The following is a 22,646-nucleotide window of genomic DNA, read 5'->3' as shown; positions in this document are numbered from 1 at the left end:
GAGCACGTTGGGGTTGGTTCCTTGTCATGTCTTTGGGGTCTGAAATATACTTTTTTAGCACCAATACATGGAAGACAGGATGGAACACCAACCATCGGGGTTTATTGAACCGGTAGAAAACCTCGCCCAATCTTCGTCACCACTTCAAATAGCCCATCATAGCATGGTACCAGTCATTTGTGCATTTGCTTCACCTAGTTTGTCTTTAACATTTGGGAGTTCATCTTCAACAAGACTAGATCACCCACTTGGAGCTCCACGTCCCTTCTGTGCTGATCTGCGTGTTTCTTCATTCTTTGAACAACATGTTCTAGTACCTCGCAAGCTTCCTCAATGCGGGCGTGGTAATCGTGCACAAAATGGAAGGCCGTAGGGAAATGCCCATTCTATTTTCTTTTCACCACTTCTGGAGGGGTTAACGGTTGCCTTCCCGTTGCAATATTGAACGACAAAGGCCCCATAGCTGAACTCTGGTTGATATTGTGTGTGAATTGTGATGCATTCAGTATTTCCACCCAGTTCTATTGGTTAACTGATACATAGTGTCATAAATACCTTTCGAGCATAGCATTCACCTGCTACGTCTGGCCATCAGTTTGGGGGAGGAAGCTCGTTGAAAGTTTGAGCTTGGAGCCCATGTATTTGAACAAGGACTCCCCAAAATGTCTCGTGAATCTTGTATCACGATCGTTGATGATGTCCAATGGAAGTCCCCAATACTTTGCCACATGGGACATGAAGAGTCAAGCCACGCCATCTGTGTGCACCTCCAACGTGGTAGGGATAAATGTTGCATATTTGGAAGAATGATCCATGACCACCAAAATAGGATCTACCCGCCCACGCGCAGAGGCAAGTGATGAAATCCATCGAGATAGACTCCCACGGTATGCTCGCCTTTCGAGAGGTTCTAGCATTCCTCTAGCTTTGGCCTTCTCAGTTTTATCTTGTTGACACACCAGGCATGAACGGACATAAGCCTCCACATATCGTTCCATTCTTGGCCAGTGATAGTTGTTGGACAGGAGTGCAAGCGTACGCGCTTATCCTGTGTGTACGTGGGGTGTGTCATGTGATGTGTACAGGAGCTTGCGGCACAACCCACCCACACACGGCACATACAGCCGGTTTCCACTTGCATAGATTATATCATCTTCAATTTAGAATCTTCTTGTCTCGCCTGCAGTTATGTGATTCATAAGGTGAACAGCTTCTAGATCATCTTTCAGCACCAACTTGATATTATCTAGGATGCTCCCCTGAACTGTCGAAAGTGTAGCCACAAAAATCTCTAGTTTTTTACGGCTCAGGGCGTCGGCTACTTGATTAGCACGCCCTAGTTTATAGTTCAAGTTAAAGTCAAACTCCGCCAAGAAGCCTTGCCATCTGGCTTGCTTTGGGATCAACTTCTTCTGGGACTCGAGGCAACCGGTGGCCACATTGTCTGTATAGACTACAAACTTACCTCCAAGGAGATAGTGGCGTCATACACTTCGGTAGTGTACTGTCATCTCCTTCTCATGCACTGAATACCTTCTTTATGCATCATACAGCTTTTGATTCTCGTAAGCCACTCGGTGCACATCCTGCATCAAGACACCTCCAAGTGCAAAGTCAGAATCATCGATGTGTACCGCGTACTGCTTGTCAAACTTGGGCAGTCAAAGCACTACTTCACTGGAGACTATCTTCTTCAACTCATCGAATGCTCTCTAGCAACGGTCCGTCCAGTACCACTTTGTATCCTTCTTCAACAAGTCTGTTAGTGGAGTAGCTAGTCAGGAAGAGCCTTTGATAAACTTACGATAGAAATTGGCTAGCCCGAGGAAGGACCTCAGTTGAGGTACTCCTTTTGGTGCTATCCAGTCCCGGATAGCCCTCACCTTAGAGGGATCCATGCGCACACTTCCCTTCCTGATTAGGTGTCCGAGGAATTTAATTTCATGCAAGGCAAATTCACACTTTTTTTTGGGTTGAGGTAGAGCTCATGTTCCTTCAGCTTGTTCATCACCTTCCTCAGGTGCCTCACATGATTATCCAAGCTTTGGATGTATGTAAGAATATTGTCCAAGTACACCACCACAAAATCATCGATATACTCTCAAAAAATATTGTTCATAAGACAACAAAATGTCGCAGGCACTTGTGAGTCCGATGGGCATAACGCAGAATTCAAAAGAGCCATAGCGAGTAACACAGGTAGTCTTCAGCTCGTCTTCCTCCTTGATCTGCACTTGGTGGTAACCGCTCTTCAAGTCCATCTACGAGAAGAAGTGAGCTTTGTCGTGCCTGTCGAACAACTCCTCCGCATTCGACACAGGATATTTGTTCTTCACCGTGACTTTGTTCAGACCCTAGTAGTCCACTCGCAGTGGCGTCGGGGTTATTGTCATCGTCGTCAACCCAATTGAGCGCAGCCAAGCGGGCTGGTGCACACCCTTGCCTTCCACCCTTTTTCTGGGGTGATGACCCTCATATGGTGATGAGGAAGGTCTCTTCCTCCTTCCTTAGTTTGGCATTAACTTGCATCGCGAGCAGGAGAGCGGAGTCCCGCGACTTCTGCCCCATTGGTTGAGCCTTTTTGCTTCTCTTTGTGCGAGGATGTTATGCATCACCCCCATGTCGACCATGGCCATGGCGGGTTTGCTATTGATGAGTACTCGTACGTGGAGGAGGCCAACACCTTCATATTGGACCGGGGCACCCCCTTGTAGTGCCGCTAGGCATTGTAGAGGGTTCAGCATCATTGTGATTCTATCCCCGGGAATGTTGGCTCATACGGGGGCACGACCATTGCATTAGCATTGGTGGCCGTCCCTGCAACCCGTGGGCAGTCCCTCATAAAGTGAGATCCTCCACATGCAAAACACCCTGTTTTGCCTCCCCTGCCACCTAGTGTTACCGTCGCCAATCTTGGGCTCTTGCCTTTGTCACAGCCCCTACCGTGGCCCAGTTTGAACTTTCTCTTCAATCCCTGGCTGGCCGGGTTTGAAGGTATGATGTTGGACGTCGTCGGGGACATCGTCCGGTCGTCACTGAGTATGATGGCTCAGTGGCGATAAATGATAAATGTATCGGAATACGGCGGTGCCGTTGTCCGACGGTACCTTAATGGGTATGTAACTACGTGAGATGAATGCCCTACGTGTCGTACGTGCAGACTCTGATTCGAGGGAGGTGCCGAGCTCTAGGCTTGGACGGGAGTCGCCAGGTGACGGCGACGGGGGCCTCTCAAACCTTGTTGGAGCAACGAGGATGTCTACGGCCAAATGTAATCAATCTGTTGAGCTCGCACGTAACGGACGGTCTCGTCCGTATCGCTAAGACACTCAGATTCGTAGTTATCTCTTGTTTAGTGATGGGGGACCATCGCGATGATGCCGACATCGACACGGGACATGTTCGACCACTCCAGGCTGCTCGTGCCGACGTACGTGATCCCAACTTCAAGTACTCGAAGTAAGTTTTCTTTGTTATTTACTTAAATTGTAATACTGGATCGGGTCGTGTATTGGACCGGTCCCGTCTTTTTTTTACGTTTCATTCTTTTTCGTGAAATGTCATGTAAAGAGGAGGGCCACGTCACGCGACGGACCCCTCCCCTCGTCCTGGTCTCTTGGCACCCTTCCTCCCCCCCTATATAAGGGGAAGGCATGCCCAAGGACAATCTAGAGAGTCTTTTGAAAAACACATCAGTTGGTTTAGTTCATTTTCGTTTTTCCTTTAGAGTTAAAAATAGCAGGGTATCTTCTTCCTCCCTCGTTCAACCTCCTGGGCTGTTCATCTCCCTCCTGCGATTCCTGGTTCCCTGAGCGTGCTCCACCTCCGACCAAGGTTCCTGCCCGACGGCCAACCTGACCCGACGTTCGGCCCTGGCTAGTCGGCTCGTCGGTTCTCCTCGCCGGTGACGTGCCCGATCACCCAGCCCCTCAGTCCGCGGACGGCGCTTCCAGTCATCCCCCTCCTGGGAAACTCGTCCGCAAGCGAGAAGCGCCCTCGACCTAGCTGTCGTCGACTCACCCTTGGGAGCATCCGGACCACCTCGGCGGCTTCTCAGCGTCCCCAAGTTCTCACCTCGCCAGCAGCTGCGCCCGAGCGGAAACTCGCCACCAGAGTCCCCTACGCCGGCGGGTTCCGTCACTCTCGGTCGCCAGGAACCGCGCTCGCCGCCCGCGCCCCTGCGCGCGCCACCGGTCGCCAGAAACCATGCTCGCCACCAAAGTCCTCTACGTCGGCCTCCCCGCTCGCCCGTGCACGCCCGAACGTGTCCGCGCGCGCGGGTCGCCGCAACGCACCACCACCACCCAGTGCGCCTTCGCACCGGGAGCACCCACTCGCGCGACCACGCGCACGTCCGACCGCCTTTGCCGCACCCCCCTCCCATTGCACGCCTCGATCGTGAAGGCCCCGCACACCCGTGGCTACTGCGGTGACCCCCCCCCCCCCCCCCGTTCGTGCCTGCGCTAGCGACCGGGCTCTCCACCACCGGGCATTCTCTCGATTATTCTACGTTGACGGAGTGACACCAGGTTCCATCTTGTCCTCCCTGTTTAACAGTATTATTACTCCTTACAGTGCTATCTTTCTCTATCGATTTCTGCTGCTGCTTGTTATCGTCAAGAGTCTGGTTAGGCTAGCCACCCTCATCGAGTGATAGGATTTTCTTTGAGATTGACGACCCGATTATAGTCGTCGAGGGTGAACTCCTGTGGGCCGTCAAACGCCCCTCTCGTCGTGCTCGATCATGAGGCTCTGCGGGTCACTTGGAGTCGACCCGGACCTGTTCGTCTTCTAAGGATTTACTGAATTGTCGCCCCACCGTCGACCCGTCCTCTCCGCTCTTGCGGATTTTGAAAGTGCATCTATTGTCGGAATTGAACACGCATTGCGCATTTTGTGACGTAATACGAGCCATCGATCCCGGCGTTTCCGTATTACATCATTTAGCCTCTTTCACCTACCTAGCCTGAGCGCGGTGGGGACGAGACGAAAATATACTGCGAGAGAATAATTAAACGAGCAACGGGAGAGGACGGCGTACCTCGTCGACGGTGGCTCGTAGTGTAGGATCTCGTCCTCGTCGATGGCGAGTCAGAGCGTGCGGGGTGGAGGGACGCCGAAGTAGTCACAGCGGCTTGACGTGCAGCTGATGGTGCCGGAGCAATGCTAAGGGTCGGCGGGGGGGTTTGACGAAGCCGAGGCTCGTGCGCGCGGGCGGTAGTGTCACGGCAGGTTAATCGGCAGCCGCGATGGCCGGTGCTAGGGTCGCATGTGCAGCATGGAGGAGGAGCGCGAAGCGCGGATGGCGGCCACGAGCAGGGGCAGGCGACTCTTGCGATCTGGATGTGCGCCAATATAGGCGAGGGAATGGGAATCGCGGGACGGCGGCCATGGATGGCAGCAAGAAGCTTAGGGCTCGGTGTGCGGTTGACTCACGCGGCGCGGTGGTGGTACCCACGGGCGGTGGGGGCAGCGGCGGCCTTGAGCGGCGCGGCTGGTAGGTGGCTTAGGTGGCAGCGACAGCGCACGGTCCGGCGGCGGTGGCAGCAGCGATGGAGCTGCGGGCGGCGCGGCAGGGGCAGCCTTGAGTGGCGTGGCTGGTAGGCCGCTCGGGCGGCAGCGGCGGTGAGTGGCTCAGTGGCAGTGGCGGCGGCGCGGCGGCGGCGGCGGCGGCGGGCGGCGGCAGCGGCAGGCGGCGACGGCAGCGGCGGCAGCGGCGGCGAGGCGGGCGGCAGCGGCGGCAGCGGGCGGCGGCGGCGCGGCGGCGGCAGCGGCGGGCGCAGCGGCGGCGGAGGCGGCAGCGGCGGCGGCGGCAGCGGCGGCAGCGGGCGGCAGCGGCGGCGGCAGCGGCGGCGGCAGCAGCGGCGGCGCGGCGCGGCAGCGGCGCGGCGGCGGCGCGGCGGCGGCGGCGGCAGCGGCGGCGGCGGCAGCGGCGCGGCAGCGGCGGCGGCGGCGCGGCAGCGCAGCGGCGCGGCGGCGGCAGCGGCGGCGGCGGCGGCGCGCAGCGGCGGCGCGGCGGCGGCGGCGGCAGCGGCGGCGCGGCGCGCGCGCGGCGGCGGCAGCGCGGCGGCGGCAGCGGCGCGGCGGCGCGCAGCGGCGGCGCGGCGGCGGCGGGCGCTGGCGGCGCGTCTGGTAGGCTGCTCGCGCGCTGGCGCGTCGCCGCTTGCCTGCCGCCGCCGCGAACGCGCGCTGCCGCCGCCGCTTGCCAGCCGCTGCTCAAAGCGCTTGCGTTGCTCGCGCGCTGCTCAAAGACGCCGCCGCTCGCCATTGCCGCCGCGCTGCCGCCCGAGCGGCCTACCAGCCGTGCCGCTCAAGGCCACCCCTGCCGCGTCACCCGTGGCTCCATCGCCGCTATTGCCGCCGCCGAACCGCACGCTGTCGCTGCCACCTGAGCCGCCTACCAGCTGCACCGCTCAAGGCCGCCACTGCCCTCACCGCCCATGGGTACCACCGCCACGTTGGGTGAGTCAACCGCGCGCCGAGCCCCGAACTGCTTGCTGCCATCTGTGGGCGTCGTCCCGCGATTGCCATTCCCTCACCTACGCCCGTGCACGCCCGAACCGCTAGAGCCACCCACCGCCGCTCGCGGCCATCTTCCACGCCTCCGCACTTCACCTCCGCGCCGCGCACGCTACCCTAGCACCAGCCATCGCGACCGCCGCTTGACCCCCCGTGACGCTATCGCCCACGCGCGCGAGCCTTGGCATCGTCAACCCCCCCGCCGACCCTTAGCATCGCTCCGGCACCATCCGTTGCACGTCGAGCCGCCGTGACTACTCCGACGTCACTCCACCCCGTCCGCTCTGACTCGGCATCGACGAGGACGAGATCCTGCACTACGAGCCATCGGCGACGAGATGCACCGTCCTCTCCCGTCACTTGTTTAATTATTCTCTTGCAGTATATTTTCGTCCCGTTCCCACCGCGCTCGGGCTAGGTAGGTGAGAGAGGCTAAACGAGAGATAACTACGAATCTGAGTGTCGTAGCGGTACGGACGAGACTGTCCGTTACGTGCGAGCTCAACAGATTGATTCCGTTTGGCCGTAGACGTCCTCGTCGCTCCGACAAGGTTCGAGAGGCCCCCATTGCCGTCACCCGGTGACTCCCGTCCAAGCCTGGAGCTCGGCACCTCACTCGAGTCAGAGTCTGCACGTACGACACGTAGGGCATTCATCTCACATAGTTACATACCCGTTAGGGTACCGTCGGACGACGACATTGCCGTATTCCGATACATTTATCATTTATCACCACTGAGCCATCATACTCGGTGACGACCGGACGACGTCCCCGATGACGTCCGACATCAAGGTACTTAAGTGCGATGTGGGCGGGTTCTACTTCGCTTCTTGGCGTTCTCTTCTGGCTTGGCGATTTTGTTCATGCAGAGGTCCACCATTCCCTCCACAACTTGGTAGGCAGCTTTATTATTTTGGCAATGCCTCCTCTCTAGTTCCTTCTTAACCCAGTGGGGAAGTCTTTTGGCAAAGCTTGTTCACATCAGACATATCGGTTATCCTCAAGACTATGGAAGAAAACTTCTTCAAATACTCTCCTAGAGTCCCGATCATCTGGAGGTTTTCGAGCTCTTCCCTCGCCATCCAGGAGGTTTTTCATGGCATAAACGTGTCCTTGACTTCCTAGGCAAATTCTTCAAAGATTTCCGGTGGCCAATCACTATCCCCCGAGTGTCGCTTCCACCAAAATTTAGCATCCTCCGTGAGGACGTAGCTGGCATGCAAGATGTTGGCCAACCACTATCCCTCTAAGGTGTCATTCGCCTCAAAATGCTTTTTGCTGTCATACAAGATGTTGGCCACATCCTCCTCCTTGCGGGTGATGCTGAATCTTGGAGGTGGCATCAAAAGTCTCTCTTCTTATCCACTGGGTTGGGTCTTGGAAGATTCAGCCCGTCGCAAATCTGTCACCTCCATCTTTAAGGACATCGTCATGTCCGTAAGCCTTGAGATTACAATGTCATGGTTTCTGTCTACTTGGGCCTTCAATCCCAATAATTTTTTTACAGTAGGCAAAATTCATGCTTTCACCACTTCGCCCTCAAGCGTCTTGTTTCGAGTAACTTAGAGTCGTCTCCAGACTCCATCTCTCCTCGTCAACGGGTTCAGGAACACAAGATGAGGAAGCCCCCATTACAATTGGTAACGAGACGAGGAATGATAATGAAGTAACGAGATGAGGCATCGCGTGCCTTGGTAGTGTCGCTCTTGCGTCTTGAGGCCCACCGCTCTGCGCGAAGGCCCGCCGACCTCGCCACTACACCTGCGCCCCAAGGCCGGGTATCGCGCGCCCGTGGGCATGGCGTTTGGCAATCTGCCGTCCATCCCAGCCTTGACCCTCCACGCGCTGCTAGCACCCACGCTAACAACTATCGCGTACGGTCCACCCAGACGCCACCGTGTTCGGTGCCTCAAGTTGGGAGTGGCGCGCCCAGCACTACCCGCAAGCGCCCCCGCTCTCTCTGGGCACCAAGCCATCTCCAGGCTCTATATGCGCCAATGCCTTAGTCTCCTGGCAGAAGGTCCTCTGCCCTGTACCCCACACAAGTGATGCATGCGGCGCACGTGCATAGTCGCGCGGCTTACCCACATGACTCCATGCACAGTGCCGCGGCACTGTCTCACAGCATGCGCATCCCATGCACACGCGCAATACCTAGCGCCGGCGTGCGCGCTCTTAGTGACCCGTGCTCCCAACACGCACGGGCCTCCCCTGACCAGATGTGCTCGAGCGCCATCGGGCACGCACTGCATAAGGGCGATGGCCAAAAGATCAGGGTGGGGCATCACCGCCTGTAGCGCATGTTGTGGCGTCGCACTAAAGAACTCATTCTCCAAATCATGAGTCCAGCACATGTACATGTCCCCACAGTTAGCATGTAGGCCTCTATGCAAAAATGTCGCATACTTTGGGGCCTTACACTTAGTTACGCATTTATAAATTGTTTGAAATAAATATTTCTATTTATATCTTGGAGATCGAATATATATATATATGACATCATCATCCAAACCCTGAGATGAAGACCAATGCTGATATCTAGACGGAGAAGGGTATTTGATGGCCTACGCCATCACAATTCATCGACGACATCATCTGCGCCACCTGCCACCGTCATCGACAGCCGGGTGAAGATGCTTGATTATCACATTTTGATTTTCGTCATTTTCCTATTTGTGTCTCATGTTTTCCGTATTGGTCGTCCTGTTTTTTCATCGCACCACGATGCGTCTCATGTCCGCGTTTTCATCGTCATGGGAAGGGGTCTTTAGTCATTTCCCCTTTTTCCTTTTTTTATTTTATTGTTTACTTTCCCCTTTATTTTGTAATAAGGGGGCCCATTATATAAGGGGCTCCTAATGGATCCTATTCCCCCCTTGTTGACCCACTTAAGGGCCAATTTCCTCCCCCCTTTATAAGGGAAGAAGGGGGCGCCCTAAGAGTCAGACCAGGAAGAATCAAAGAAGGATAATCGTTTGTGTTGTTCTGTTCTGGTCTCCCTTCCTCGCTCAAGAGAAGATCACAGAGGGGGAAGGAAGAGAGCGCAGGGGAGAATAACGAGTGGGTAATTGGTCAGACAAAGGGAATCCCCCCGTCTCCCCTTCCCCTAACAGAAATCGGAGCTCGCTGGCACCTTCTTATCAAGGCAGTCAGCCCTTACGATCGAAGCCGACCCCATCCCGCCCGGCAGTCCTTGCGGACTTATCTTCCAGGTAACCATATTGTCGTGGGAGAGATTGATCTCTCAAGCCTTCGGCAAAGGGAATTTCCCACCGTCGTCCTGTACGATTGAGTTGGCCTTTCTATCATCCCAGAAAACTCCCCACGTGAACTGTCGCCATCAGATCGGGAGTAAAACCTCCCCGCTGACTACTGCACGTCAATTGTCCGGCCACAAGAATTACACACCATGGGAGGATCTGCTGACGGCAGACTTCACCGACAGCAGAAAGGAAGCCCCACGCGACTTGTCGCCTTCACGTCGGGTACAAACATCTCCGCCAATGACTGGGAAGTCGTTTGATTGGCCGGAGAGTTCTTGGGCGATGGGAGGACAAGCTGACGGCAGATCTCACCGGGGGGGATGCACCGTGCCTTCCCCCCCCCCCCCACATCCGGTGTGAAATCTTCCTTCGCGCCGTGTGGGTGACAATTCCTATTCTCCCCTGCTCTGTTCAGCGCGTATGATGCGGTGCAAGAAGATTAATCCAGGGAAACAGAGTCCAGGATTCGCCCACACCCTCACCTGCTAATCGCTGCACCATTTTTTAGGGTCGCCGAGGACTCTCGGCCATCACGCGCAGCACGCATTTGACCGGGTGTCCGACGGTGTTACATTCTTCGGTGTCGCTTGGAACCCGTCGGGACCTCAATTGTCCGTCCGTAGGATCAACAGCATATTGCCGATATAAAATATCGCCATTGCTCGCATTCCCATTGCCTAGTCCAGTTGGCACTGCTCCACCTACGGAGAGCCCAGGAAGGCTAACGTTTGAGCCGGCCCACCGTAGACTCCCCACACTCTCTTCCTCCGACCTTTACCAGTAGCTCTGACATTGTCGTTTGTTCGTCGAGCAGCCATCCGCTCTCCGACGCCTCTCCGCCCCACCCGTTTCGACCGCCGCCGGTCGTCGACGAACGCTGCACCACGAGCCACGCTGATGAGGTATGCCGTCCTCTCCCGTCGCTCATTTAATTATCTCTTGCAGTAGATTTTTGTCTTGACTCCATCGCGCTTGGGCTTGACCGTGAGAGAGGCTTTGAGATAAATACAACATATTTGAGTGTCTTACCGGTACGAACGAGTCCGCCCGTTACGTGCGAACCCTACGGATTGATTCCGTACCCCATAGATGCCTTCGTTGCTCCGACAAGGTTCGAGAGGCCACCGTCGCCGTCACCAGGCGACCCCATCCAAGCTCGAAGCTTGGCGCCTCCCTCAAGTTGGAGCCTGTATTTACGACATGTAGGACATTTATTCACTGCATCGTAGTCACATCGACCCCTTCGGGTTTTATTCGTTCGACGACGATACAGTCGACGTTCGATACCACCATCACTAATTCGGTACAGAACCATTATATTTGGTGACGACCAGATGACGTCCGGCATCAGTATTGGATATCAGTATTGTAGCAACCGATTTCCCAGATCGTCATCTGGTATCTAGATATCGATAAAGACGGATACCAGATTAGCCCATTTCCGATTCAATTAAACTGATATCTGGTTCAGCATTCATCCCAGTATCATCATCATGATATCTGTCGGCTTATACTCATTTATAATTTAGTAAAGTTCTATGTGTAGCTCAACTATGTGAAACATTTTCTCATATTTTTGTAGCATCTTTTTAATGGATTGGGAAAATTTTGTGCAGTTTCTAGTCCTCTGAACTGTGATTAGGCTCCCATCTTTGTGATAGCCTTAATTAAGTGTACAACGTGAATTCATCAAAGTCATGAATTTCATTATCTTAATGGATCTTGAAACAGCATTCCGGTCACTGCATTTATTAAACAGTAAGGATATATCTAAAGAGGCATCATTACGTTTCCAAGTAATAGGCCATGTCTTTTTTGGCATCACACTAAAAAAGTTACGTATCGCTACCTCCTTTGGAAATTTAGCAACTTTATGCCAAAGGCAAAAGCAAGTGAGAAGGCAATCACAAAGCCAACATGAGCCGCTGCCACATATCCTAGAAAATTTTTCTCATAACCAAGAACCTCCTTCAAAAAGGTTTTGACCGACATGCTTGGCAGCCCTGGAACTTGGAGCATCTCTTCAATGTCCCCAAATTGAGATACTATCAGACCGTATATTGTCCAAGCAACCGGTGACGTCCAGTAGCACCACCTCCACCACTTGGGCAACATCTGTTTGGCAATAAAGAATAGACATATGAAGGTTGTGAACAGCATGTCTTTCCATCGTCTAAATTATTCTAAATTTCTTGGCATGCAGAGCTTTCTTTGAGAGTTTTGCAAAGAACATTACGAAGGAGATGCTTGAAGAAAAGGACTACTTTAGAGTTCTCTTTGATTTTTAAAGGATTCACTCACCGGTCTATAGATGAGGAAGCCGCAGAAGATATTCCAGAAGTTGAAAAAGAGAAGCATAATGATACTGCCAATGGGATATGCTGGGGTGATGGCGATCGACATCATCCCGTGGGTTGCAAAGTAGAGGAAGCACATGAACACCAGGAAGATGAACCATAGGAACTTGTCTGCCTCCCACTTGAATCCCATCATAGAATAGCAGATGACGCAGTACACCAGGGCTTGAGCTGCAATGTAAATAGTCTCAATCGCCACATGAAAATTATAGGAATAACCATGTTAAGGATACAATGGATATTGACAAGTGGGAGGATATTCGAGGATCCGGCCATACTTGTGCAAAGGCATAGGCAAGGGCTGAGTACATGCCGGCAGCTCTCTCACGGTAGAACACAGTCCGTTCAATGGCCACCACCGGCTGAACCGTCGAGCCAATCATTAATCCAAGAAAGAATGAGAAACAGTACACTGCTCCCATGAGATTCAAGATGTCTTGTTGGGTGCTCCTGTTCATGACATCTCCCCGGTTAGAAAAGAGACCACCGAAAGAAGAAGGGCAACCCAAATGAAAAGAATTTGACAATCGGTGGTGAATAAAAAAGGTGTTTAAGATTGATTAGTAGGTTTGCGGATCACAAGTATCCAAGATTTGCCAATTGTCTCTGTGAAAAATCAATTGTGGAAGGAAGACTGATTAGTAGGAGTACTTACGTCTGTTGTCCCTTGTTCCAAAATAGTGTGCCAAATAGGAGGGCCATGACAACTGTGGTGACAAACCTAGCGCCGTTGTAGGAGGGGTTCTTCCAGTAGGATCGGTGCTGCTTCCAGAAGCAGGCTGTGAATTGAGTGGCAAAGCTTCGGGCATACTTGTCACCGAAATAGAGGTCCTTTGAATCAGGAGGAGGAGAGCTTAGTTCCTCGATGATCTGCTGATTCTTCCTGCGATACATGAAACCAACGTTTATGCCTCTAAACCATAGCTGACCAAACCCACTTCGTGGGCAAAGTTTTCAAGCAGTATTTTATAAAAATGTTGCGTGAAACTCAACTGGTACAACGCAGACTTGGCGTAGACCTCTGCAAAGTCGATGTTCAGCTGAGCTTCGACAGTGGGAGCACTGATCTGGAGCATCCAAGTGGCCGGATTCTGACCTTCCTTAATCTTTGGAATACCTGGAATAGCCTGAAAGACAGGAAAAGTTTCATGTCTTGCTCAGATCAACGAGAACGCACCGTGCATGTCGTAAAGCAGATGGTTTTCAGACCACGGAAACCGATACATCTTATCGGAGTAAAACTTTGATATTCCGCCAATGAACTTACTTCAAAGTAGTCTACAAGGTTTTGGGAGCTCCGCCCGAGCTGGCCTGCGTAGATGACTTGGCCCCCCAACTTCATCAACAGCAGCTGTGCAGATTGATAAACGATGTGAAAAGGACATAATAGGAAGAGATGATTATTGACAAATTGATAGAAAGAGAGGCATAAACGGAAGCGGAAGAGGCTAACCTCGTCAAAAGATTCGAATATGTCGATGCTGGGTTGATGGATTGTGCAGACGACGGTTCTTCCGGTGTTCACCGTGTTCCTCACAGTCCGCATAACGATGGCTGCCGAGCGAGCATCGAGGCCTGAGGTTGGCTCGTCCATGAAGATTATGGATGGGTTGGCGACTAGCTCAACGGCGACGGTGAATCGCTTCCTTTGCTCAGTCGAGAGGCCATTAACTCCGGGAAGGCCCACCAGGGCATCCCTCAGCATGTCCAGCTCGATCAACTCCATCACTTCCTCCACAAATTCCTGAAAGTGTGGCATCAAACGCGTCGTCAACTCAGAGAACAACGTACAATTCTGCGGAAGAAGGGAAGTTGAAGTGCTCTTAGAAGGTGTATTCACCTTCTGGGTCTCCAATTTCACGTCAGGGGGAAGGCGCAACCACGCCGAATAGAGGAGAGATTCGTAGACGGTGACGCAGGGGGAATGGATGTCGTTTTGCTCGCAATAGCCGCTGACCCTTGCAAAAGTGGCTTGGTTCTTGGGGTACCCGGAGATGGAGATGCTTCCTTCGATGTATCCCCCGGTCTTCCTTCCCGCCAGGACGTCCATCAGCGTTGTCTTCCCGGCTCCGCTGACGCCGACCAGCGCCGTTAGAACGCCTGGCCTGAATGCACCGCTCACGTTGCAGAGAAGCTGGAGACGGGTCTCTTGGCTCCCCAAACTCTTCATCTCCTGAGGGAAAACGATCGCGTTATCCATCGTAGAACTCTGAGCTAAGAATTTACAGCCTTGGATTGTCTGCAGGGCATTGAAAACATCCTTTCGTGGACGTAAAATCTTACACTGGGCATGTCGACGTAGTAGTTGAGGTGATTGAATGTGAGAGAGAGAGGCTTGAACGGCAGCAACATTCCACGCTTGGAGTTCGCACTTGGAGCGGAACCTGGCGGCAGAGATTTGTATTTGGAAGTTAGTACAAACACAGGAGAAGAGTCTACCCAAAAATCCGTTCGAGCGAAATGTTTAGAAAAGGCGGTTACCATTTTCTGCGATTTTCCTCGAGGCAATCCCGAGCTTGGATGGTTTCGAGCTTTGGGCTTTCAATTTTTCCTCATCTTCGTCCGCGATCAGGGTTCGAGAAGATTCCACAGCTGCCGCGGCACATCAAATTTGAATCAGAATGAAGACCGCATTGGAGGTCCAGTAATTCTCCTAATCTGGCGAGAAGGACTTACAGCTCAGGTAGGTAGAGCAGGCGACGAAGCCGATGTTGTAGACCAGAGTGAGGATGATCAAAGCTCCAATGGAGATCCAATACCAGTACCCGTTGATGAACATACCCTTGGATTTGAGAAGAGCAGTTCCAATTGTGGGTGCGTCGATGTTGGTGTCGTTATTTCTCTGTGTTGGCACACAAACGTTAACGTCAAGTCTGTCCATTGTATCGGCATGCAAAAGTTTATGCCGGTTTTTATCCACTAGGAAGAAAGAATATCAACAACTGCTGATGGAAGGTGAGCGGTGTTCTTGCCTGGCTCCATCTCGAGTCGAGGAACTCGTTAATGGCAAGCGCGTTCTGCCCGTACATCATTGGGGAGGTCCAGTAACCCCAAATCCACCACGGGTCGATGTCACCTTTTCCAGGGAGAAGAAGAAGAAGAAAAAAGAAAGCCGGTTGAGTCCCGTCTCTTTAAATGGCGGCGTAGAACGTAAAAAAAATTCAGGAGGATATGATAGAAGAAATTCTAAGAAATATATCAGAAAAGTTAAGCCTTTGAATAAGCATAAAAGAACGGCAATCGAGGTTAGATGAATACTTCTCGATACGACGAAGCCAGAGAGCGCAAAGACGATGACCAAGCCGAGAACGCCGACGGAGTTAGCGGCGACGAGTGACCTTCCGGCAGCGGCGAGAAATCGAAACAACGCGTTCGCCACTTGATGCGTCCAAAAGTAGGCCAAGACTTGGCGGAAAAACCTGAAACCATTGGAAACGGAAAGAAGATTAAGAGCTCGGTCGAGTGAGCGACCGATAATCGCAAATAAAGAAGAAGATGATGAAGAAGACGAAGAACTCGGTCGAGTAGGGTGAGAGCTAAGAACCTTCCGGTGCTGGGTGCAAAACCAGTGGCGTAATAGGTGATGGCGACCCAGATGAAAGACTCCATGAGAGATATGGGAATCTTCAAGACGACGAACGGCAATCCAAAAGCCCACCCGGGGTAGAACAAGAGATCTCTTTGCTTGAAGTGGACGGGCAGCCGTATAATCGTGAGAATGATCTCCGCCATGCCGTTGAACATGACGCAGATGAGGCCATAGAAGAGCGCGCCCAAGTACTTGCCCGCGTCGGCGATGGTCTCCTGGTGCATCTCCGTCCTCGGAAAGACGCTGACTCCCAGCCCGGCCAGGAATATCAGCTGAAAGGTTTTCACCACGTAGAGCAGGGAGTTTCTTTTCATCAATAGCCACTCCCTCGCGAAGCACGCTCTCAGAAGCTCCGCCGCGGGGACGCCGTATCGGTCCGTGGCCAGCGCGGAGGGCTGAGCCTTGGACGCGTCGTAAACCTCGCCCAGCTCGCCTCTCAGACGGCGGCCCGCTTCGAAGGAGCCGAAAGCCTTCACGAACTCGTCCACGGAGATGAACTGGTAAGGCCGCCGTCGATCGCTCCAGTACTGCGCCTGATCCTTCTTGGAGGTCACTTCCTGGAGAAAATCGGGGATGCCTTTCCTGTCGGGGCACTTGAATCCCATGAACTCGAAGAACTCCAGCACTCTGTCGCACGGGCCCTGGTACACGATCTTCCCTTCCGAGAGCAGGATGAGATCATCGAACAGGTCGAACGTCTCGGGTTGGGGCTGCAGCAAAGAGATGAGAATCGTCTCGTCCAGAAGGTGGGCCGTCTGCTGCAGAAACTTGACGATCTGGAAGGTGGTGGAAGTGTCCAGCCCGTTGGATATCTCGTCTAAGAGCAGCACTCTCGCCGGCCCGACAAGCATTTCCCCTGGAAAGCGGAAAACCCAGCATGAATACCTTGAACTATTCTTTGAACGCCGCGTTTTCGTCGTGGTTCAAAAGCTCACCGACTGTAACCCGCTTCTTCTGCCCCCCCGAGATTCCTCGCCGCATCTCGTCCCCCACCAAGACGTTGGCGCAGATGTCCAGCCCGAGCATCTATTAGGAATCAACGCCGTCAGTATCTAACTATCTCGGTGAAGCATTAAATGAAGGAAGAAAACCGAGGAAAGAGCTTGACAACTTGGTTCGTGAAAGCGCGGTCGCAGGAGAAAGTATTAAATGGAGGAGGTAACGCCACAAAGATCAATATTTCGGTTAAGAGTATTAACTATTAAATGCAGGAAGAAGTCCGAGGAAAGACCTTGAGAACATGGTTCGTGAAAGCGCGATCGCGCGAGAAAGTGCCCTTGATGAACGCGTCCGTCTCGGGGTCGGGTCCGACGGACCGCTCCCTCTCTTTGATCGCCATCTCCGACAGCGTCTGCGCGCCGGAGCCCGAGCCGAGGCACCGCCGGGAGAAATCCAACGTCTCACTCACGGTCATCTCGCCCTGGTGAAGATCGTCTTGGCCGACGTACGCGCTGGTCCTCTGAGGCACGAACTCTTTCAGCTCGCGGCCGCAGTACGTGATCTTCCCCTCAACCTATCGACCAACAAAGCAGAGCTGAGCTTAAAAAACAAGCTCGAGAATGAGAAATCTGGTCGCCCCGAGCTTCTTACTCTGAGGTTCTTGTCGAGCTTCCCCGCGAGCGCCTTCAGCAGAGTCGTCTTCCCCGAGCCGGGCGGACCCAGCAGCAGCGTCATCCTACGCGCAACCAAAGAGAATCTCATAAATTATCGTTTACCCGCTTTTTTTAACTAGTTTTTAAGTCTGCTTCTCCGCGCACCTCGACGGCCTCAGAATTCCGGAAACGTCACGCAGTATCTTGTTGACCGTCGTCTCGGACACGGGCAGACCGACCCATCCGGCTATTCCCTGAAGAAAAAGCAAAGCAAAAGAATAACGAATAGCCGCCGGAGACTGTTCGAAAGAGACAGCGGCCAGGATAAAATAATCAAACCTCCAGCGAATTCACAGCAGCGTTGAGGAGAGTAGGAAGAGCCCGCCGCCCGACGTACGCGTCCGCCTCCACGGACAGGCTCTCGAATCGCACTTCGATCTTGGGGAGTTCTATCCCGGCGCTGTTATTGAGACTGATAATTTGAGAAGGATATTCGATAAATTATCGATGAAAGAGAGGGCCGGACCTGTTCATTCGCTCTCGGGCGCGGCGGAGAAGCCTGGCGTATTCTTCGAGGCATTGATCGCCCTCGTCGGCGAAAAATCCATCGGCGCGGTGGCGATCGAGGGATATGCCGGAGAGCTTCTCAACGGCCACGGAGATGAGCTCCGCTTCGTCTTCTTGGCCGGACGCTTTGCCGAAGAACACGTCCGACGGGTCCGGGATCAGCTCCTTGAAGCTTCCCGAGAGATGGCTTCCCCAGCTCCTCCGACTGCTCCCCCGCGACAGCTCCGCCATTGCCAAACGTCTCTCTCTTCTCTCTCTTTTCTCTCTCTCTCTGTATCTCTCTATCTCAGTGCAGAACGTAAACTGCATTTATAGAGAAGATTGAGCTCAGAAGGTCAACGGTCGTCGAGCACGAGAAAGAAGAGAGGACTCGGCGGCTAGAGACGTGTCTCTTTTTCCCATCCGTGTTGACTTGATTTCCTCGTGAATTAAGATATTTCGCTCCGCGTGGCAGCAAGCTAGTCTTCTCTGCTGTTGACCGGAACGGTTAGGAAAGTTGCGGAAAAGCCCTTGGGGAGTCCTCGTCTTGGACTCTTGGCCCTGTTCGCGGGGAACGGATCTAGTTGGATCTGGAGGGATCCGATAAGGATAGTGCAGTGAGTGTGCCTTGGTGAAGAAGAAAGGTTGGCGGCGGAGGAGAGGGGAAGGCGGCGCTGTCGTCGCCGGCGGCGATCCGTGGCGGCGCTTATTCTTCTTCCCGATTCTCTGGGAGGTGTTCTTGCGTTTGATTTGCGCTTCGGCGGAGTTGGGCTGATTTTGGGAATTGTAGGAGGGTTTGGATCGGCAGGAGGACGATTTGGGGAGTGATGGAGCACCAGAAGGAGGAGGAGGATCTTCAAATGGCTCTGCGTATGAGCCTGCAGAGTTCGCCTTCGGATTCGAAGAGAAGCATGCCGCCGGAGGATGTGGAAGAGTCTCCAGAGGCTAAGGGCCGTCGGCTGCGGAGGGAGATCATGGCCGCTGCGGCGGAGAAGAGAATGGCCACTTCGAGTCGATCGGCGAAGGATAAAGCCGCTGCCGGATCGACCGCGAGCGCCGTTGTTGATGACCCTGAAATGGATAGAGGTGCGAAGCGAGTCGATGGCAAGCAGTTGAGCGCAGAGGAAGCGGACCGGCTGTTTCTCGTGCTCTTCGGCGGTGCCGTTTCGAAGAGCATTCTTGCGCAGTGGACTAACCAGGGCATCAGGTACTTTGCTTTGCCATACTTTGAAATCTCTACTGAGCTGACAATTTTGATTTCCCCGTTTTTTGGGTGAAGATTTGTCAACTTAATTGATTGCTCTGTTTCATCGGTGTGCATCTAGATTGGATGGCATGCGCGGTTTAAAGCCTGCGACCAGATTTTTCTAGAAAATTTGGGGTCAATTTTTTTCATGAAGGAAAACCGTTCTCAACAATCTTCCTTCATAGGAAACTGCAAATTATATGTTCGTGGAAATATGCTTGGGTTGAATCGGAATGTAGTCCTTTTTATATGTTGATAGGGCATCAGGTATTTTTCGTGATTTTTTGCGGGTACTGAAATGTAGCCTACTGTGCAGCGTAGACTACATCTGTATCAAAACGTTGCTAAAGTTTACCATCTTATAACGTTCTCTGCATTTTTCTTTGATGTTTTTTTGGTTTTTTGCAGTTTCTAATAGAAAGTAAGTGTACGTATCTGTCAATCATTTTCTCGTGGATACAGGAAAGACTCCTCGTACTCTTGTGTATACGATTTTTTCTTTCCAAAACAAACATGATTGAACTTTTTTAATCCGGAATTGATCTTTTTCTTCCAAAACATTCAACATCTTAGTCTTCTCTACAAATAATGATGAGATCTTATTCAGCAAAATTCTTGTATTACGGCATTTTTGTGTCTTTGTTTTGCTCAGATTTTATCCTTTAAGGCTAGATTCGAATAATCATATGGTGCTTATAATTCTTTAAAATTTTTAACGGCATGCAGGTTCAGCTCCGATCCTGAGACTTGTATGGGCCTAGTTCAGCATAAAGGAGGCCCTTGTGGAGTTCTTGCACCAGTCCAGGTGATTCATTTTGTTCTTCTCAAACTTCCTTTACAAGGAGTGTACATGTGGCATTATCATCTTAATATCATCTTTAAAATCTTTTTTTTTCTTTTTATGGTGGAAAATCCATGATCGTCAAGCATCTTACGATGGTTTAAAAAAAAACTCTGCAGGCATTTATCCTCAAGTATCTTCTGTTCTTCCCAAAGGTTCTGAACGAGGATTATCCCTCAGTTCTCCGGCCCAATTTTTATCAACCTTCTGTGCCCCAAATTTCCCCGTTTAAAGGAGATGATTTCTCTTCGATAACAGATATCAGGAGAACCAGGTGATGAGTCTCTCTCTCTATCAAAGATGTATAATTATTTATGAACCAAACTTTTCGATTTTGCTGAGCTACTATCTATCTTATCCCTCGTTTTGTGCATTAAGTTCTATATAGCCGACCTTTTTCGTTAGATCTACAAAAAAGAAGTTAACGCTGCTCAACATGCGTAAGTTTCTTGGAGCGGAGAGTCCGTGTGATTGGTGTTACGTACTCTATATCATAAGAATTTATCCTCTTACAGCTTGAATGCCAGGCCTGATGATTAGAACTTTTTCATAATACTCGTGATTATGTCGTTCATTTTCTCAGAGCATTAGTGTTGGGCATGGTGGAAATACTCTTCTCGTGCGGAGAGAAGAAAAGGGCAGTGGTGGCTACACTCGGCGACAAAGGCGGGGGGCAGACGGTAGAACTGCAAAATGAGGTCGAACTGATTACCCCCGATGACCTTTGCTGTCGAACCATGCAGCTAACTCCATCTCTCTCTCTATCTATCTATATCTCTATCTATCTCCCTTTGAAAAGGCCATGGAAGCAATTTTGATTGAGTCAGGGGCTGACCTCAAGAAGCATCTAAGGATCAGAACCCACAATTCTCCGGCAGACGCCTTCCACCATCTCATGTTGGAACTGCCGGTCTTCCAGAGCCGGCTGGGAGCAGTTCTTTTCCTCATCTCTGCACTTCTCTCCCGGGGACTGGTCAGCACCATGCTTCTATATCGCTCTCTCACCAAGCCACCATGATCAGCATCATCAATTGTATCGTCATCATCCTCACCACCATCACCTTTGTCCTCAGCACGATCATCAAATCCATCACCATCATCTGCATAATCATCACATACACCCTCGTTATCATCACCACCACCACCTCTATCATCTGCAAGATCATTACCACCACTACCTCTATCATCAGTGAAATCATCAAATACATCATCGTGATCTTCACCATCAAATTCATTATCAATTCCATCATTGAATACATCACCACCAAATCCATTATCCATTCCATTTTAGATCTACCATCGTCATCAAACCCATTCCCATCATCATCGTCAAATCCACTCACACAAATTCGTTCAGAAATTTGTTTGTCATCATCGTCCATCATTATGATCATTCCTCCTCTTTCAGGATTCCATTCAAACGGACAGGGACGACCCAACGCTTCCGCTTGTGACCTCGCCATTCGGCCATGCTTCCCAGGTACTGGAGGCAGATTTGATTAGAATTCTGATCATTGTAAAAGCTGGAAATTTTGAATACAAGTTGTGCCTTTGGCAGGAGATAGTGAACCTGCTGCTATGCGGGGAGGCGACGGCAAACGTCTTCGACGGAAGGATGGATCTGGGAGGGGGCATGTCGCTGGGGGGCATCGCCGGGGAGGTGGAGGTGGGCTTCCTCACCCTCCTGGAGTCCCTCAACTACTGCAAGGTGGGGCAGCTGCTGAAACGGCCAAGGTGGCCCATATGGGTGCTCGGCAGCGAGTCCCATTACACCGTCCTCTTCGCCCTCGACGGTGCCGCCCAGGCCGAGGCCGAGGCAGAGCGGCGCGAGGCCGCAATCCGTGCTGCCTTCGACGCCCGCGACCAAAGCGGCGGCGGCGGCTTCGTCGCTGCCGACGACTTCAGGCTTGTGCTTCTTGACACCGGCGTTGACCTCCCTGTTGACCAGCTCGCCGCCCTCTGCGCCACCGGGTACGTGGTCTGGAGTGAATTCTGGAAGGTGCTGATGGAGCTAGACGGCCGCCACGGCGGGCTGAAGCTGGAGCCGGGGCGGGTGCCCAGAAAGAGGTTTGAGCTCTTCCACTTCAATGGCATTGCCAAGTCTGGCGGCGCTGACGCCGTCCAGAGGCCCAGGCTGTGCCACCTCCGGGTCTCTGTCCCGCCCAAGTGGTTCCAGGAAGACGAGCTCATCTCCAGTGATATCAAGCAAGAGGAAGAAGAGCCAGCCATGCAGGCTCCTCTCGTGGATTGTATAAGGACCCGCTGGCCACGTGCGAGTTGCTCGTGGACCGGCGATCCGCCCAGCATTGTCTGATTTCATCGTACGATGAATTTTACCATCATGAAGAGGGAAATCCAGTGATGCGTAATTTGACATTCAACTTGCTTAAGTTTTCAACAAGTTGCGCAATTTGTCCCTTCTTTTCCCGTGAAATTTAATAAAGAATTCGATAGCGTTTGACTTACAATTGATTGTGAAAGTAGAAGTTTTCGAAATTATCAATTTTAAAAATCATAAAACAACAGGCATTAACCTGTTACAAAATAACTTGGCAACGTTATGGTTTGTGCTGTAACCGATGAATTTGGCCAATGTTAGCTTGATGCGGTTTCCATTTAATATGTTCTTGTTTTGCCGATGAGATCGATGATATCGGTGAAGATTGCGCAGAACCTAGTGGCCAGGTAAACA

General features: G+C 52.2%; 2 protein-coding genes and 1 pseudogene across 2 annotated transcripts; 1 reads left to right on the top strand and 2 right to left on the bottom strand.

Moving 5' to 3' along the window:
* Positions 1–11,530: 11,530 nt before the first annotated feature.
* On the bottom strand, positions 11,531–18,170 carry LOC144716302 (pleiotropic drug resistance protein 2-like). The gene is made up of 20 exons (XM_078591420.1): positions 17,848–18,170; positions 17,661–17,781; positions 17,487–17,575; positions 17,320–17,404; positions 16,961–17,242; positions 16,665–16,755; positions 15,685–16,585; positions 15,399–15,559; positions 15,113–15,216; positions 14,817–14,982; positions 14,622–14,732; positions 14,424–14,524; positions 13,981–14,313; positions 13,594–13,884; positions 13,408–13,491; positions 13,134–13,267; positions 12,796–13,023; positions 12,419–12,590; positions 12,085–12,311; positions 11,531–11,898 (listed from the first exon to the last, which is right to left on the bottom strand). The coding sequence occupies exons 1-19, from the start codon at positions 18,117–18,119 to the stop codon at positions 12,273–12,275; spliced, it is 3,765 nt and encodes a 1,254-aa protein (XP_078447546.1). The 5' UTR covers positions 18,120–18,170; the 3' UTR covers positions 11,531–11,898; positions 12,085–12,272.
* LOC144716057 (pleiotropic drug resistance protein 2 pseudogene) lies at positions 11,629–12,273 on the bottom strand (annotated as a pseudogene).
* LOC144716303 (ubiquitin interaction motif-containing protein) lies at positions 18,170–22,422 on the top strand. Its single transcript, XM_078591421.1, has 7 exons — positions 18,170–19,074; positions 19,840–19,918; positions 20,074–20,228; positions 20,538–20,652; positions 20,754–20,927; positions 21,363–21,434; positions 21,513–22,422. The coding sequence occupies exons 1-7, from the start codon at positions 18,695–18,697 to the stop codon at positions 22,266–22,268; spliced, it is 1,731 nt and encodes a 576-aa protein (XP_078447547.1). The 5' UTR covers positions 18,170–18,694; the 3' UTR covers positions 22,269–22,422.
* The last annotated feature ends 224 nt before the right edge of the window (positions 22,423–22,646 follow it).

The sequence above is a fragment of the Wolffia australiana genome, chromosome 20, assembly GCF_029677425.1.
Source record: "Wolffia australiana isolate 7733 chromosome 20, ASM2967742v1".
Classification (NCBI taxonomy): domain Eukaryota; kingdom Viridiplantae; phylum Streptophyta; class Magnoliopsida; order Alismatales; family Araceae; genus Wolffia; species Wolffia australiana.
This window is presented reverse-complemented; position numbering and strand designations above follow the sequence as displayed.